The sequence below is a fragment of the Camelus dromedarius genome, chromosome 18 (assembly GCF_036321535.1).
Source record: "Camelus dromedarius isolate mCamDro1 chromosome 18, mCamDro1.pat, whole genome shotgun sequence".
Classification (NCBI taxonomy): domain Eukaryota; kingdom Metazoa; phylum Chordata; class Mammalia; order Artiodactyla; family Camelidae; genus Camelus; species Camelus dromedarius.
Window position 1 is genome coordinate 9,104,420 of NC_087453.1, and position 18,214 is coordinate 9,122,633.

Consider the following 18,214-nt stretch of genomic DNA (forward strand, 5'->3'; position numbering starts at 1 on the left):
TCAGCCACCGCTGCAGGGAGTGTAAATTGGCACACCCACTTTGGAGAACACTTGGAAATAGTCAGTTAAGCAGCTGTGCATATCCTACTACTCAGCAAATGCATTCTTGTATGTATGTGCTCTGGAGAAGCTCTTGCCCTGATGCGCAGAATACACACAGGAGGGCACTGTTATAGTTACCATCGCTGAATAACAAACCACCCCAGACTTGGTGACGTAAACAGTAAACATTTTATCATGCTCATGGTTTGGAAAGGTCACGGTGGGGACTGCTTGTCTGAGGCTTCAGATGGGAGATCGAGGATGACTGGACAGCTAGGGGCTGGACTGTCTAAAGGTTTTCTCGCTTATCTGTCTGGGGATTGGTGCTGGTTGTCAGCTAGGACGTCTGCTGCGGCCTTGACCAGAGCACCTGTGTATGGCCTCTTCCTGTGGCGTGGACTTCCTCACAGAGTGGTGGCTAATGGCTCCAAAGGTGGGTGTTCCAATCAACAAATCAGAAGTTGCATTTTCTCAGAAGTTTTGCATGGTCATTTCCATTTCTTTTTATTGGCTGTAAGTGATTCACAATCCCACCCAGATTCAAAGGAAGGGGAATTAAAGAATGTCCAGAAGAGCATGGGGATGGGAAATCTTTGTAAATGACATTCTGCCATAGATGTTCATTGTGGCAGTGTTTGTATTGGACCACCATCCCTTATCCATACCCCTTGGGACCAGATATGTTTGAAATTTAGAAAATATCAGAATTTTGAAAGGTAGTATGGTATATGAATATTTATGAATATATGAATATTTATAGAACACCCCTTGAGAGGAATGGGTCACCCTGTAAACAAAAATCTAAATATTTCCTCACTGGAACATATGAATATTCATGTCAAGTGCAATAAAGATTACAGATAGCCTTCTGTCTATTGAGGTCAAGTTTTGCCACTAAAGAAATTCAGGTCAGGTCAGGTCAAGTCTCGCTGACAAATAAATTATGAGAAAACGTTTAGGTTTTAGATGTTTTAGATTTTGAATTGTGGCTAAGGTTCTATGGACCAGTAATAGAAAAAAATTAGAAACAACCTAAATAGACATCATCAAGAAATGAATAAACTCCAGGTACATGTTTCATTGTGGCTGTGTCTTATAAAAATAATGTTAGAAAGCAAGTTGCAGAAGAGTATATTTGTGATCAGTTAGGATAAGCCAGACTACGCTGTAGTACAACAAACAGCCTCTGTATCTCAGAGGCTTAAAACAAAGTTTTATTTCTTGCTTATGCAAAATGTTCATCACTGGCCTGATGGAGTTGGAGGACTTTTCTCTTCACTCTGGAACTCAGCAAGCGGGGCAGCTGCTCTGTGGAATATTGATGGTCACTGTGGTAGCAGGACAAGAGGGACACATGGGCTCTTAAAGCTACTGGCAGGAAGTGATGTCTGTGATTTCTGCTCTGAGCCTCAGTTTCTCCTGAAAGGGCTGATTAATTACTACTGGCTGGAGGTTACTGGGGTGAACCTCACAGTCAATGCTCGGTCAACAGGTGTTCCTGGCACTGGAAGTACTCAATGCCAAGGCTCGTGGGGCCTGGAAAGCAGTTATGGACATGTCAGCGATCTTTATCTGCTCACTGCCTCTGGGAGTTTGAACTGAGATAGTCATTGCTCTGTAATGTTATCACACTGCTGGAGATTAGTGTTTATGGATTGTGCAACGGCTTCCTCAGGGCAGGTGCCTGGAACAGTAGAGTTTGAGGAGGTGGAGAGGGCATGGTGTTATTTCTAACTTACTTTAGGCTCTGGATCCTTTGTGTGTTTGATTTGGGCAAGCCGGTAATAGAGTGTTGGCAAGTACACAAGGCCCAACTCGTCCTCTTCTGGGATTTCTCCAGGAACCGCCCTTTGTTTAGACCACTCCTCTCCTCTAAAACCTTCAAGGGCTCCCTATGGCCCCCAGGGAAAAGTGTAAGAATAGGACAGATCCCACTGATTGAGCACCTGCTACATGCCAGACACTTTACAGACAGTATCTCAAATCCTCATGGCAACCTCAGGAAGAAGGAACTCTATGACCCTCATTTTACAGATGTGGAAATGGAGGCTCAGAGAGGTATAATGACTTCCCAAGGTCACAGAGCAAGGGTAAGGAAGAGGCAGGACTGGTTGGTCACAAGATCTTTCTGACTCTGGGGCCCGTACTGACCCACAAGTTTAGGGCCTCCCTGGTCTCATCCTGCCCCTTTTCCTTTTACTTGGAGTGACCAGCTACTCCAGGAAGGCTGGCCTCCTCTCACTGCCCCTGGAGCAAGCATGTCTCAATTCCCTTTCAAGGGCCATCTAGAATCTCACAGGACACCTCCCCAAACTGTTGATCACATGAGTCCCACCCTGATTGCATTGTATCATAGTTACTCACTTTCCTGTCCGTCCTTCCCTGGGCTGTTCTTCCTTCCACTTAAGTCACCTCTGCATCTGCCATGCCCAGCTGTGCTCAGTGCACACCTGCTATCTGTTCAGCATTCCTTCAACAATTACTGAGCACCTTCTGGGTGCCAGGCACTGTGCTAGATGAAAGGATACAGCAGAGAATGAAACAAAATCCTTGATCTCATGGAGCTTATGTTCCGATATGGAAGACAGAAAAGGAACAAATAAACACATTCATGTATAATATGATGTCAAGGATGAAAAGCACAATGAAGGAAAATAAACCTGAGTAAGGGGATAGAGAGTTCTGGGGTGAGGAGGAGGAAGTTATTTTAGAGAAAAATCTCTTGAAGGAGATAACATATGAACAGAGACCAGAATGATGTGAGCTTGTTTGACTGAGAGACTGAAGAGTGAATGAATGAATGAATGAATGAATGAATGCTTGAGTGAGTTGGAAACCTAACTTGGAGATGAAAGGCAGTACGGAGGACAGAATTTGACATCTTCTTTTTACCCTGCCGTCAAAAAAAAAAAAAGAAAAAAAAAAAACCCCGATCAGTGCCTTGCTCTTTCATGTGGGACATGAGTCGAGACCAGTCATCAGTATATAGTCCAGAAGTGGGAAGGCCTCCCTGTTTCTTTTCACAGGGGAATTCTTTGCCCACCTAGGCTAGGGGAGAGGTGGATGGTGAAGGAATCCAACTGTGGAGGACATTTGTTATTTTGAGCCAGTTCTATCTCTCCCATCCCCTTCCTAATTGGAGCCCATTTTGGGTCAACCAGAGGAGCCAGACCCTCTTTTTTCCCCTGTCCCAGTGGGGTTAGAGGTACACATGTTCCTGAGATCCTTCCACCTCACAGCACTCTGAGGAGGTCAGTCTCATGAGTGTCATTTACAGATGTGGAATGATGGAGTGAGGGGTTCCAAAAGATGCATCCAAGACCAGTTGGGGACCATCTTGGCTTTGTTCACAAGGGCAGAGGCACCTTTCCACGGCTTCCAGAGTACCCAAGTACCTACCTCTCTGCCTCCTTGGCAGAGCCACACTTTTCTGCTCTGCTATTCAAAGGGGACTTCCTCAACTCTTGGCCCTAGGCGCTCCCTCTCTTCCTCTGAGCCAGCAGCCCACAGATGGTATCGAGGTGTGGTTTTGATTTGCATTCTTCAGAAGACAAATAAACGCAAGCATCTTTCCATGTGCTTATTGGCCAGTTGGATCTCTTCTATGAAATGCCTGTTGAAATCTTTTTTTATTCCTTGTGGCTTGTCAGTCTTTATCAATCTTCCTGTGTGTGTATGTGTGTGCGCGCGTGCATGCATGCGTTTTAAACAATATTCTGGATGTGAGTTCTTTATCAGCCGCATATTTCTATTTCTTTTCCTCCTATGCAACCTATTCTTTCCCTTACTAGTGTCTTCGGATGAAGAGAAATTCTTATTTCAATGTAGCACAACTTATCAAAATTTTCCTTTTTGGTTGGTGTTTGTGTCCTATTTGATGAATCTTTGCTTATGCCAAGGACAGGAAGATGCTCTTCTGTTTTTGTCTAAAAGCTTTTTTGTTTTATTGTTCATATTTAGATTTACAATCCATCTTGGATTGATTTTGTAGATAGTATGAAGTAGGATTGATGAGTCTTTTTTTTTTTTTGGAAATCCAATTGACCTAACACCAGTTCAGCTGGACAAAACATTGCATGGTGGTATATGGTTGTTCACTGTACCATTCTTTCAACTTCCCAATAGGTTTAAAAGTGTTTTAGATATAATGTTGGGGGAGGGGTGATGGAAAAAGAAAGGTAGCGGGACTATTGTAGATAAACAAATACTATAGGTATAATTCCAAATGCAATGTGTGAAGCCTGATTAGATACTGTTTAAAAAAAAAAAAAGGTATAAAAGACATTCCTTAAACCAAAGAGGAAATTTGAGAATGGACTGGATGTTACAGGACATTATAGTGTGATTATTCATTTTCTTAGGTGTGATAACATTATTGTGGTTGTGTAGGAGAATGTTCTTTTTCTTAGGATTTCTGTGGAAGTATTTGAAGCATGAAGTACCAATAAGGCAGCAACTAACTTTTGAATATTTCAGAAAAAATCTATACATATGAATATATAGATAAATCTGGAAAAATAGCAATCTAGGAGAGTGTACACGTGCTCTTGGCACTAGTCTTCCAAATTTTCTGTATGTTTGAAAATATTTTCTAAAGACAGGGGTGGGGAGGTGCCCTTGTGTGGTCCAAACAAAAGTAGATGCAAATCAGATTATTCCAGCTAGTTTGAGATTTCTGGTCTAGGGCCACACCTCTGCTATCTCACTCTACATCACATTCCTGTGGGGTAGGCAACACTGGACCCATTTCACAGGTAATAAATAAAAGCTAGAGGGTTAAAGTGACTTGCTCAAGGTCACAAAGCCAATTGAGACCAAGCTAGGATTTGAACTCATATCTGTCTGAGTCAAAATTATTTGCTTTTCTTTTTTGTTCTTAAGCCTCTTCTCTCCCATCCGATTTCCCAGGGGGGCTGGTCAGCTGAGAACCCATGTGCATGTACTACTTGAATCCTCACAGCAACCTGATGCAGTTGTTACTAATAATATCCACTATTTTACTGAGAGACAGAGAGGTTAGGTAATTTGCCTAAGGTCACTCAGCTAAGAATGGTACAGACATTTGTCAAGGAACCAGGACAGTCGGGCTCTAGAACCCTTATCTGAAGTCACAGAAACACTGTAAAAAGTATGAATCACTTTAGGAATCAAAGCAGGATTATTGTTGGTTCTCACAGAATCCCTGCAAAGTCCTTTTTTCTTTTGCCTGCTTTGGCATTCCAAGGGGACACTTGCCTCCCCAATTCAGCTGGCAACTTCTTGAAGCTGGGCCTGGTTCTACTGGCCTTTGCCAAGAGTCTCTAGCTACTGCTCACTGCCTTCAGAGGTCTTCTAGCCTGGGGCATTGCTTTGGATATGGTGCTACAGTATACTATAAAGTTGGATACCAGTTTGTCTTCAGGATGGGAATTAGGGGCCAAATGGAATGCTGAGGCACTCATAACCTGGTCAACGGTCTGCCTTGGAAGACAGGTCATTTTTGATTTAAGCCCTGAACTGCATCTCTGTCTAAGAGCCTCAGTTTCTTCATTTGTGTGATAGGAATAATAAGAGTGCATATCTTAGGCTGCTGGGGTGATTCAATGAGATAAGTAAGTCCCAGTGTCTCTCAAGGGCAAGTCTTCTCACTGATAAGTGTAAATGTTATGCTCCTTATGATTCTTTGTCGTGTGGATCCTGCCCAGATCTATGCTCTCATCCCATAGGCTCTCTCTGCCCCACTGGATTTCGTCCATGCTGACCTTGAGTCAACCTGGGGTCAAATCAGGCTTTTAAACCTCAGGGACTTTGCATCTGCTGTTCACCCTTTTACATCTCAGCTCATGTCACCCCTCAGTGAGGCCTTCCCTGACCATGGTGGCCTGCCTCCCAACATATTCTCTTCTTTTGTTGTGTTCATATCACTTATCAGTACCTGACATTATGAACTGATTTCTTTTTCTCCTCCCATTTGTATGTTAAGTTCAAGAAGACAGAATTTTGTCTGTTTTGTTCTCTGTAGCATCCCCAGCGCCAAGAACGATGTCTGGCATAAGTCTGGCTTTCAATAAATGGTGAACTGAATGAATGAATGAATGAACGAACGAATGAACGAACGAACGAAAGAATGAATGAAGGTGTATACCGAACCCCCATACCTACAATCCCTGCTCTTCTGGGTGACCAGCCGCGTCAGATATTGCAAATGGTCCCTTGACTCCCAGGTTGGGGGCGCCCATGCCTGAAGCCGACGGGCACTTGAGTGAGGCTCCCCGAAAGCCGGGGCGGCGACCGTGCCAGGAGAGGGGCTGTCGCCTTTTGGCGACATTCCCTTCGGGCTATCGTGCCACCGCGCGGGCCAAACAGGGGGGTCGGGCGACAAGCACGCGCGCAGGTCTTTTGCGACGGTGCCCGGCGGCGCTAGCCCCGCCTCCTCCCCGCCCCCGCGGCCCGCCCCGCCCCCGCCCCCGCCGCTGCGCTCGCTCAGGGCCGCTCAGGCCCCCGCCCGCTTCATGTGGCCCGGCCCGCGGCGGCGGGCGGCTGGGAGCAGCGAGGCGACGGAGAGCGGCGGCCGGCGAGGCCCGGGAGGTGGTGGCCAAGGCCCAGGCGGCGGCGGCGGCGGCCCGGGAAGCGGCGGACCGGGAGCGGCGGGAGCAGGCCTGGCCCGGCCCTCGAGCGGCCGCCTGGCTGCAGCATGCGCGTCCGCCGGGGGCTGCTGCGGCTGCCGCGCCGCTCGCTGCTCGCCGCGCTCTTCTTCTTCTCGCTCTCGTCCTCGCTGCTCTACTTCGTCTATGTGGCGCCCGGCATAGGTAGGAAGGGAGACTGGGACCCCGGGGGGATGCCGCTCTGGCCTTGAGGGGCCGCGGGAACCCCCGCCCTGCCCTGAGGGGACCCGGGCTCTCGGAAGACCCTCGGCTGGGAGGCGACCCTGAGCCTGGCCCTCAGAAGACTACGGGCACCCCGGCCCGACCCTCGGGAGACCCCACACCTGGCCCTCGGGAGACACCAGGACATTCCCGCCCTCTGCACCCCGACGGGCTCCGGCACCCCCTCCCCCCTGCCAGCCTCCCTCCCACTCCCTGCCCTCCTTTAACCCTATCCCCGCGCGAACCTGACGGTGTCTTCATACACACATACACGCGCGCCCACACCCTCATCGTGCCGAGACGCCCCCTTTCTCGCCTTCGCCTCCCTAGAACCCCATTTCCCGCTCCTTGGCTCGAAAACTCCCTTTCCCCCTCCCCGGGGTCTTCTCCGGCCCCGGTTCCCGGCATTCCACGGACCCCGAACCTCCGCGGCCCGCCCTCCCCTCCTCGCGGAGCCCCTGTGCCCGAGTCTCAAGGCGTCCCACCTTCCTGGTTTCCATCCATCCTTCCTCTCCCTCCTACCCGGTGACTCTACCGTTTCCTGCTCTCCCTCCCTCTCCTTTCTTCCCTCCACTTTCCCTTGTTACATCCACCTCCAGGTCCTCCTTCCCAACACACACATTCTCCTCCGCCAAGTGGCCAGATCCCTTTCCTAGCGGGGTGGCACCCTCCTCCCCCCGCATGGAGATCCACCCCCCATTCAATCTACTAACCCCTGAGCGTCCCACGCCTCCTCTCCATCCCCTCCCTCTGCCCCGCCTACCCCCAAGGGCACACCCTTGTCTTCTCTGCTCCCTTACTTCCTATGCTTCCCGGAATCCTCACCCCCGCTCAGGTCCTCAGCCAGTTTCCTCTCGAATGAATACTTGGGGAAGGGGTACTGTCTGGGCTCTTCCTTTTTTCCCTTTCTTTCCCTTCTGCTTCCTCCTAGCCTTGAGAATAGAAGGTGGCCCTCCAGTATCCTTTGGTACCTGCTCTGAGGCCAGAGGGGACATTTAAATTGGCCCTAGAGGAGGAGATATGACAAAGGACCTTGGGGAAATGGTGCAGGTGGGAAGGGAGAGTATTGGGAAAAGATAGAATGGGTACTCACCCTCAAAGGCATGTCCTTTAAAGAAAATAAAGACAGAGAAACTGAACCCTGCCTAAGGATAGACTGTCTTAAGACCACATAGCAGACATTTAGGACATGAAGAAAGAGATTAGAAGGAAATACAGTATGAGGGTTAAGGTCAGAGGACATTGAGGTCAGACTTGGATTCTAATCCTCGCCCTGTATGACCTTGAGCAAGTTACTAAGCCTCAGCTTTTCTCTTCTGTAAAATGGGGGTACTCACCCTAACTTCATAGGGTTTTAAGGATGGAAGTAGATAGACTCCCTTTTAAAGCACTTGCCACTGTATCTGATGCTTAGAGAGAGTTCAGGGGAAAAAAGCAGTTATTATATGTAGCTTTAGAGAAAGAAGGGAGTAGATGGAAGGTTTAAGGAATCTATTTGCCTGACTTGGCATCACCATGAGGCCCTAGAGAAAACCTCAGTTGAGGGTCAAAAATGATCAGAGGATGCTGTTGGGGGTGGGGCAATGAGAGTAAATTCTGCTATAAAAAGTCTGGATTATTTGGATGTTAGGAAAGAGTTCATGGTTTAACTCTAGGGAAATACCCTTTAGGGTTACAGTGACTAGGCCGTTCTCTGTTGACCTGTCAACACTGAACTTGCTGAACAGAGAAATTTCCAGATAGAGCAGGAGATTCTCTTTTGACTTTTTTTTTTTTTAAGAGCATGTTTCATTTGATGGTTGATATTGATGGTTTGTGCTGTAAACTAGATCTAGGAAGACAGAAACAGGTAACATCAGATTGCTCTCACAGTTTACAGAGTGTCTTAGTAAAAGCATCCCTCTAGGAAGTTACTGTGTGTGGCCTGATGGATCGGATGAGGAGATAGGAATTTTGGCAGAATAAGAACAGGTGAGTAATTAGTGGAATTAATTGAGAAAAGAGTTAATTAGCATATTGTATATCAGACACTAATAAAAATGGGTGTGAAATGATGAATTTGAGCCTAGAGGCAGTCTTGGAGCCATAACCCTTTTTGTGAAAGTGACAGATTTTTTCCGGTGTGGGTGCATAAATCAGCCATATCTAAATGGAAAAATATATCCCAGTGGGATGGTAATCACTCTTTTGATTAGAAAGATTAGAAGCCAGATTCTACAACAGAAATGGAACTTATCAACTTAATTAAAATTCCTCAACGGTAGATTTTTAGGTCAGTGGAACCCCAGTGTAAAGCAGTGGATCCTACCACACTTAGATTTCTATATCACTGATAGCTGAAAAAGATGCAAAGCACTTAAATATTCATTAGTTTCTCCTTAAATATAAGTCTTCTAAAGGGCAGACCTACTTAGGATTCAAATTCTGTTGGTTAGAAAGGGGAACGGTGGAAAGGATGTGGAGTGGTTTTAGGGTTCTCGAAAGCACGAATACATTATCTTGGCTTTCCTGTTAACAAACTTAGTTTTTTAAATGATCAGCTTTGGATAGAGGGTGGCAAATCTTTTCAAAAGGTGAAGGCAGTCTAGAGAAATACAAGGTTTTATATGCCTTGGGATATGAAGCCCTTATTTGAGACAATTATTAAAATGAGCACAGAAAATAATATTAGGTTGAATCATGTGAAATTTCCATTTTTGCAGATCAAAAACAGTTGTATGTCAGCAGTTTGATATAGCTCAACCTAACACATTTTCAAATGATGACAATTCTGTTTTCTGGCATAATGGAAAGTGTCAGACTTGTATTTCCTTCCAGCTTTAATTTTTTCTAGTCCTGCTTTTGATTTGCTTTGTATACCCTATGGCCACATTTTGCTCAAGGGCTAAAGAGAAATCGTCAATCTAAGAGTGTGCTACAACTATATTCAGAAATAAGTAGACTTGAATTTGAGATATGAGAAAAATCATGTTAGTTATAATTTTTTAAAGTTGCCCATGTGTAATATAGCCCAGCCACAATTTCAGCCTAACCATTGTTAGTATTTTTGAGATCTAATGCCAGCTCTTAATATTAGTGACCCATAGTCTAAGAACAAAGGAAAATTTCCCTAGACTTGAGAGTCATCTAAAGTGGAGGTAGTGGTACCATTTGACTTAGAAAATTGGATATGAGGAATGTTACTAAATATGAATATAATGTGTTTGTAACAAATACAAAGTTACTTTAATGTCACCATCCCAATCCAGTTAAGTAATTTAAAAATATGGCTTCATTGACCATTATGTTTTTGTTATTAAATCAGAAGTAAGTGTTTTATATTAGTAGTTTAAAAGTAGAAATGAAAAGGATGGGTAGAAAGTGCCAGGGAGGTGGTGGATTTGAAAAAGGAAGAGGAAAGTGACAGAGTGATAAAAATGCAGGCATGCCTCTTCTCTGTAGCCCTCTCTCCCCTACAGCCCGAGTGATTTCTCGTTTATTTAATCACTTGTTTTACCTGCACTGTTGAAATATCCCTATTCCTTTCAGGGTTCTGAAGAAAACTTTGAACTTATTTATGGCCCTTTAACTTAAAAAAAAAAAAAACTCAGAGCTCGGAGTACTTCCATATTCCAGCATGACCATGTCTTTTAGAAGATAAGAGAAAATGAAGTATTTACAGACGTACTTTGAAGTGCTGAATTTAAAAATCTTAATAAGTTTATGGTGCTTTCGCAAGAGAAGGTTGTATAGAGGTTACTGACCTTTGCAAATTGTTTAGTTACTGATTTTGAGAGAGATGCCTGTGCATGGTTAGAGGCAATAGTCTATAAACTGATGAAATTTTATTGAAGTTTCACTATTTAAACTAATTTTTCTTTGGTCCTTTGCTTATTGAGGAAAGGAAATGGAGAATGCGTTTTCCCTTTGGCCTGCTTAGTTCTAAGAAGTTTGATTTATAGCTGGCTTTTGGAAGGCAGGAGTCAGTAATTCCAATCCCACCTGATTTGACCAAATGACCTTGAGCAAGTCACTTGATTCTCTGATCTTATACTTGGCCAGAAAACAAAGCTGTTTGAAAAACTGAACTGCATCGTAACCAAACTTTCAGTGAGAAGGTTTTATGTATAGAAAGTTGATAATTCATTCACCTTCTATACAAATTTTGGACCTAAGATTTTAGATAAGATACATGTTTTATGTAATCAAATGCAACTTTTTCTAATAACACCGGGAGAATTTCAGATTCCCCATCTGTTAAGTGTAGTAGAAAAATAGCCTTTTTGTTGTTGTTGATCCCCACAGGAAAATGTCCTCTAAACGCTTCAGTGAAGTTGGTTCCTGAGTTTTTCTGGAATGAAATACGTATTGTAAATGTGGGTTATTTTATTTTAGAAAATTAAAAAACTTCACCCTGTTAAAGGCCCCCCCACCAATGTGTGCCTGTGCACTCACTCAAATGTTTCCTTTGAGTATTATATCATGTCAGTCTTCATAGAAGGAAACCGTATTTAGAGAACAGGTTGAAGTTATAAAACCGAATGGCACCACTTTTGACCAGGACTTTGGTGATATTTTACGACCTTTCTGCAGAATTTGGTTCTGTTGGAAACAAGTCTTGGGTTTGGAGTTGAAGCCTTTTTTTTTTTTTTTTTTTTGAGATAAAATTTTACTTTATTGTTAAGCATTAATACAATTTGGAAGTTTCAGATTGTTCAAAGCTAGACAAATGTACTGGATTGTGGGCATTTTATGTTATTTGCAAATTAAATGATTAATCACTGATAATTCAAACAGTAAATCCCTCTCTTTTTTTGTATCAATAATAAACATGCCTAGTGCTTTCTTCTGTTTTGCTTTGATAAACAGTTCTGGCCTGACTTTTGGGGTACCATTTCTCTGAAGGGTTCCTTTTAATCTCTCTAATTTGTAGCCTAGGAATACTTAAACCCTCCAGAAAGCATTTAGCTTGTATCCTCAGCAACACTCACAGCATTTGGCTATATTAAGTGAAGTTAGCCAAGCTTTAAAGCCACCCAAAGCCTTCCTTCGTTAAATTCACAAGAAAGGAGTTTAACCACACTCTGTCTAATTTAAAAGATGTTGACAGCTCACCAGCAGTTCTGAGTGCAAGAGAAAATTTTCAAAACTGGAGTTGAAGTCTTTTAAACAGTGAAAATATGCTAGTCTTGGACAATCTTTGGAAGCAGCCATTCAGACAATATCAGTTACCATTCCAGGCCATCGATAGTCTAGCCAGTAGATGATTCTATTCCAACCTTGACATTTCCCCGCCCTGAGCTCGACAGGCCAGTGGGAACAGAGTGTACCATCGCCAGGTAGGAGGTTCCTCTTGTGTTGCCATGCTTCTTTAGAGCTCTTTAAGAGAACAGAAATTACAAAGCCATAGAAGCCACAGTGCTACTGACTGTGGCTTCCCTAATTTTGCAGCTTTTTAAATTGTGGAGGGTATGTTGGGCACATCCAACCGTGGAAAGCAGGCAGAACTTTAGCCAGCAAGAAATAGGGAATGTGATGCTGTGGAGGCCTGTGAAAGAACCAGGGAAAACTGGTGGTTAACCCTGGTCAAGAAAAAAGTTAATCAGAAGCGAATAGATTGGGTGTTGGCTTAAAAGAAGTTAATGGAGTTAACATGAGAGGAGGCAGGCCTGTGTGCACTATTAGTGAAAGGGCAGATATTCTTTAGTTTCTAGTACTAGCTAAGTAAAGGTATGCCTTCCCTTGTACACTGGGTGTATTTTTGTAGAAAGTTGTGAGGAAATTAAAGGAATTTTACATCTACGGGTCAATAATAATCCAGTATTTGAGTGTCTTCCTATCATGTGCAGCTATGGGAGTATTTGAATTCTAGACTTTTGACTGCTTTTTTCATTTTATAGTTCATCATATAAGCTGAGGTTGAGTCATTAACTTGCCCAAAGTTGAGAATTGTAAGATATTCCTGAGGCACGTATAATATGACTGAAAAGACAAGATTAATCACAAGAAATAACTAGATTGTACTGTGTAGCACAGGGAAATATATACAGGATCTTGTGGTGGCTCACAGCAGAAGAGAATGTGACAATGAATGTATGTATGTTCATGTATAACTGAAAAATTGTGCTCTACACTGGAATTTGACACAACATTGTAAAATATCTATAACTCAATAAAAAATGTTAAAAAAAAAAGAAATAACTAGAGAAAAATAGAAAATAGTATATAATCAGTTTCTGAATTGTCTGGTACTGGCCCTTAATGAGATGGAGGTTCAGACACAGGCATTCATTCCTTTATTCAACAAATAGTTTTTTTTGAGTGCCTCCTCTTGTCAGATACTCCTTGGGTATCGGGCAGTCTAGAAATGAGCAAGGCAGAACATTTCTGCCATCCTGGTGCTTTCATTCTAGTGAGAGATGTTTGCTTTTTGTGGTGCTTTTATTGTAATAGGGAGACAGCTAATATACAAGATAATTTCAGATAGTGGTAGGAGTGACTGAGGGTCTTTTTTTTAATTTTAATTTTAATTTTTTAAAATTGAAGTATAGTCAGTTACAATGTGTCGATTTCTGGTGTACAGTGCAATATGCTAGTCATGCATATATATATATACATATATTCATTTTCATGTTCTTTTTCATTAAAGGTTATTACAAGATATTGAATATAGTTCCCTGTGCTATACAGAAGAAATTTGTGTTTTTTTAATCTATTTTTATATATAGTGGCTAACCTTTGTAAATCTCAAACTCCCCAATTTATTCCTTCCCACCCCGTTTCCCCTGGTAACCATAAGATTGTTTATTATGTCTGCGAATCTGTTTCTGTTTTATAGATGAGTTCATTAGTGTCTTCTTTTTTTCTTTTTGTAGATTCCACATATAAGTGATATCATATGGTATTTTTCTTTCTCTTTCTGGCTTACTTCACTTAGAATGTCCATCCATGTTGCTGCAAATGGCATTATTTTATTCTTTCTATGGCTTACTAGCATTCCATTATATAAATATACCACAGCTTTCTTTATCCAGTCATCTGTCAATGGACATTTAGGTTGCTTCCGTGTCTTGGCTATTGTATATGGTGCTGCTTTGAACATTGGGGTGCATGTGTCTTTTTGAATTAGAGTTCTTAGGGTCTATTTTAGATTGAGTGGTTAGGGAAAGCCTCGTTGAAGAGGTGATATTTGACTTGAAGAGGTAGAACCAGTCACTCACAGGCCTGGAGGTGGGGATGGTGATGGAGGAGCATCAAGCATATGTAAAGGCCCCGAGGCAGAATTGAGCTTGAGTGAGGGTTGACTGGATTCTTGTAAGTGGTGGGAAGTGGTAGGGAATGAGTTTAGAAAGAAGGTAGGGGTTAGGCTATGTAGGACCCTGTAAGCCGTGGTATGGACTATAGGGTAAGAGTGAACATTAGCTCAGAAATTAGCCAAACCTGGGTTTGAAGCAACTTTGGCTAAGTGGGCCAACTATTTTCAATTTTCTTATCTGCCCAGTAGAGGATACCATCTTTCTCAGAGTTGTGAGCATTGAGCAGAATATGCACATAAGAGGGTTTGGCACAGAGCTTGACACAAAGCTCCATGTTTATAGTTATTATTTATAACCATAGGAGATGTCCTCTTGGCCTAATGCTAGTACTAAACTCCAGAGGAGAATTGGGCTTCAATCTGACTTTACCAATAACTCAGTGGAAACCTTTACTTCAGTTTTCTCATCTGTAAACAGAAGAAATGGACCATAATACAGATTTCAGGGTCCCTTTCAATCCCAAGTTATAGGATTCTGAGCAAGTGTGAGTTGAACCTTGAAGTAGAATAATGAGCTGTCAAGTAAGGACACCCCATTTAAAGAAATTCAGCTCCCCTGTTCACTTAGTTTCCCACCTTGAATGAAATACTGACCCACGGATTCTGTGGTGCTGCTGGAATGGTGAAGTGCTTGTGTGTCTTCGTCAGACTTCACAGTTTCATGCTGTAGGGTGAGTGGAGAAGTGCAGACTGTGCAGCGCTATTGTTTGAGGACATCTACCCTGAAAATAAGACTTAGAATGTCTGCACTGAAGTCTGTCTTTGAAATCATTGTGACAAAGAAAGGGAAAAAAAAAAAAAAAATTTGTGGTGTTGTCTTGGTCAAAGGGAAAAAAACTAAAAGAATTTTATGAGAATATCTTTGGGATGTTAAGACTTTTTTTCCCCCCTTTTTTCCCCTTCCGTCTTCATCCCCACCTCGCCCCCACCTCTTTTTCTCCTCTGAGTAATCCTTTTAAGTTTTAATCTGCTAAATCAATCTTTTCTTCTAGCTTCACACTTTTGCTTTTAAGCATAAAATAGAGCTCTGGACTCATTAGCTTCTGCCCCATCTTCAATCCTCTAGGTAACTGGATGTTAAATGAAAATGAATATTACATTTTGACCCAGTAATTCTTTTTATGTTGTGGTTTATACCAAAGAATGTTCATAGCTCCTGCTGATCCCATGAATCCAGTGTTTTCCCAGACGTAGGAATCACATTGAATAATTTAAAGTGCTGTCTTCTCAAATTCCACCCCCCCCACCCCTTTTGTTAGTTTGAGTGAGTATTATTAGACTATAAATATTGTTCCACCTCCTTCCCAGGTTACAGATACCCAGGTACTTTGCAGTGACTGGAAGGGAAGCTGGTCATTGTTTCTGAGGTACCTTAGTTACTGTCATCAATTACGAACGGTTCTCTGAGGCAATTAGTGGCCTAATTATGATGATGAAAAATGTGGAGTATTAGGTACAAGAAAGTGTAGATGGTAGGAAAGCTCAGTGTTGTGTTTTAAAACTTAGTCTGAGGTATGCTAGTGGGCACAGCTCTTTATTATTTTTATTAGAGAGCTGTAAAACACTTAACTAATGGTAAAGAGGGAACTTCTCTGCACCCTCCAGGTGGTCCTAAGAGTATGATTAATAGATATTTAAATCTTTTGCTTAATTCTCATGTATTGAACAACCATACACCTGGAAAAATGGAAAAACAGTAGTAGCTTTTTCTTCATAGAACTGCTAATCACCCCATTTTGAGGTGTTCTGCTTTTAGGCACTAAGCCTAAATTATACTCATGCTTGTGATGTCTGTGTTTTCTGATTGGTAGACTCTTGGCTTGTGAAGGTCAGAAAATAGTATTTTCCTGAATGCTGTGTTGTGGTAATGTTTGTGTTGTTAAAAAAAAAAAAAATCCTTTATTCCAATTCAGAAAAATGAAAAAAATTGCAAGTTAGGGTAGTTAAAACAGGTGGATCAGAGATGATAGTAGACTGACTTTAGGATTCTTGGTACACTTATTATGAATCTGTATATTTTAAATAAAACTGTTTAATCTTTTAACTTTTAAAGAAAAACTCATTTTTATCCATATTCTTATAATCTATAGAGTAACAATAGGGAAGTTTTCTAGGCTGTAATGTCCTCATACCTAGGCTAGTGACTAGCACATTGTACGTGCTTAAATATTTAATGAAATGAATGAAGAAACTGTTGTGTGGTCACGCTAGCTTCTTCATTGTTGGACTGCATTTAATCTAGGGGGAAGGATTGTTTTTTTCTGGTAATCCTGACTTTGAATTCATTTTAAGCCAAAACTACTTTTTTTTTTTTTTCCTTGCTATTTCTTGTGGTAAAATACTTTTAACATAAAGTTTGCCATGTATTTTAGCAAATTTAAGTGTGCAATTCAGTGGCATTGATTACATTCACAATGGTGTGCAGCCATCACCACTATTTCCAAAACTTTCCGTTGCCCCAAACAGAAATTCTCTTCCCTTTAAGCAATAACTCCCCATCCCTCCTCCCTACTCCCCAACCTCTAATCTACTTTCTCGTCTCTGTGAGTTGGACTGCTCTGGGTACCTGATATAAGTGGAATCATACAATATTTATCCTTTTGTATCTGCCTTATTTTACTTAGCATGTTTCCAAGGTTCATTCATATCATAGCATGTGTCAGAACTGCATTCTTTTTATGGATTAAGAATAGTCCATTGTATGTATGTACATTTTGTTTCCTGTTTATGAACAGTTGAATTGTTTCCTCCTTTTGGCTATTGTAAAATAATGCTGCTGTGAATGTTGGCATATAAGTATCTTTGAGTGCCTGTTTTAAATTCTTGGGTATTTACCTGGGAGTGGAATTGCCGGGTCATATAGTAATTCTATTTAATTTTTTGAGGAACTGCCAGACTTTTCCACAGTAGCTGCACCATTTAACATTCCCATCAGGAATGAATGAGGGTTCCAATTTCTCCACATCCTTGCAGCCAACACTTCTTTTCTGTTCGTGTGTGTGTATGTGTGTGTGTGTGTGTGTGTGTGTATTTTTTAAGTATAGGCATGCTGGTAGGTGTGAAATGGTGGCTCATTGTGGTTTTGGTTTGCATTTCCTTAACGACTAATGATGTTGAGCATATTTTCATGTGTTTGTTAGCTATTTGTGTATCTTGTTTAGAGAGAGGTCTGTTCAGGTTCCTTTGCCCTTTTTAAATTAGATTGTCTGTTGTTAAGAGATCTTCATATTTTTTTGAATATTAAACCATGATCAGATATACGATTTGCAGATATTTTCTCCCATCCTGTGGGTTGTCTTTTCACTCTCTTGGTGGTGTCCTTGATGTGCAGAAGTTTAATTTTAATGAGGTTCAATTTATCTATATTTTTCTTTCGTTTGCACTTTTAAAAAAAAGTGCTACTTGGTAAGTATTATGACTTGACTTTTGCTCCTTAGGTTGTCCCCATTCCTTTTACTGCCTGTGAAGGGTCTTTGTAAATTACTGATTGGCATATCTTACACAAGCTACTATTGATCGAATTTTTGATAAAGCAGGAGTCAAGGTTTTTTGGTTTATCTTGCTCTTACTTGTTTGATATTGGTTTCTGATTTCTGATTCTTGGGCTTTAAAATGATTACTCTGTTTACCAAACTTGACATCCCCTGCAGATTCCCTTAAATATTTCAAGTGTTTGAAGAATCCTGTGACTCTTCTGATGTAAGAGGGGGTGCTATCCAATCTTGTCGATGTCTTTTGTTTGTTGATTATTTTGTTCAGTAGGGCTGAAATATAACTGAAATTTAAATGTTTTCTGCTTCTAATTACAGTTCTCTGAAAGTCCATGTGAGACAGGGCCAGATGTTGGGACACCAAATTTTTGGTGTTGGGGACAATAATTTACTGATAAACATATGATATAGAAGAGAAATTTAGAAAATATTGTAGATTGGTGAACATAGTCCATGAAACAGTGGGCTCATTTTTTTACCCCCTACAGAAATGAAAGGATATGATAATTTTGAAGATAGGGAAAAGTAAATTTTACTTGGCA

General features: G+C 41.9%; 1 protein-coding gene across 5 annotated transcripts in view; it reads left to right on the forward strand.

Moving 5' to 3' along the window:
• Window positions 1-18,214, forward strand: part of B4GALT5 (beta-1,4-galactosyltransferase 5) — a 122,815-nt gene that overhangs the window by 47,042 nt on the left and 57,559 nt on the right. The window contains exon 1 of one of the 5 annotated variants that reach the window (XM_031433634.2): window positions 5-475. The exons of 3 other annotated variants lie outside the window; for them this stretch is intronic. In XM_031433634.2, coding sequence (XP_031289494.1) covers window positions 238-475 — 238 coding nt within the window. In that variant the 5' untranslated portion in view covers window positions 5-237. Of the gene's footprint in view, window positions 1-4; window positions 476-6,575; window positions 6,831-18,214 lie in introns of those variants that run through there. One more of the 5 variants, XM_010978684.3, reaches the window with a different exon arrangement.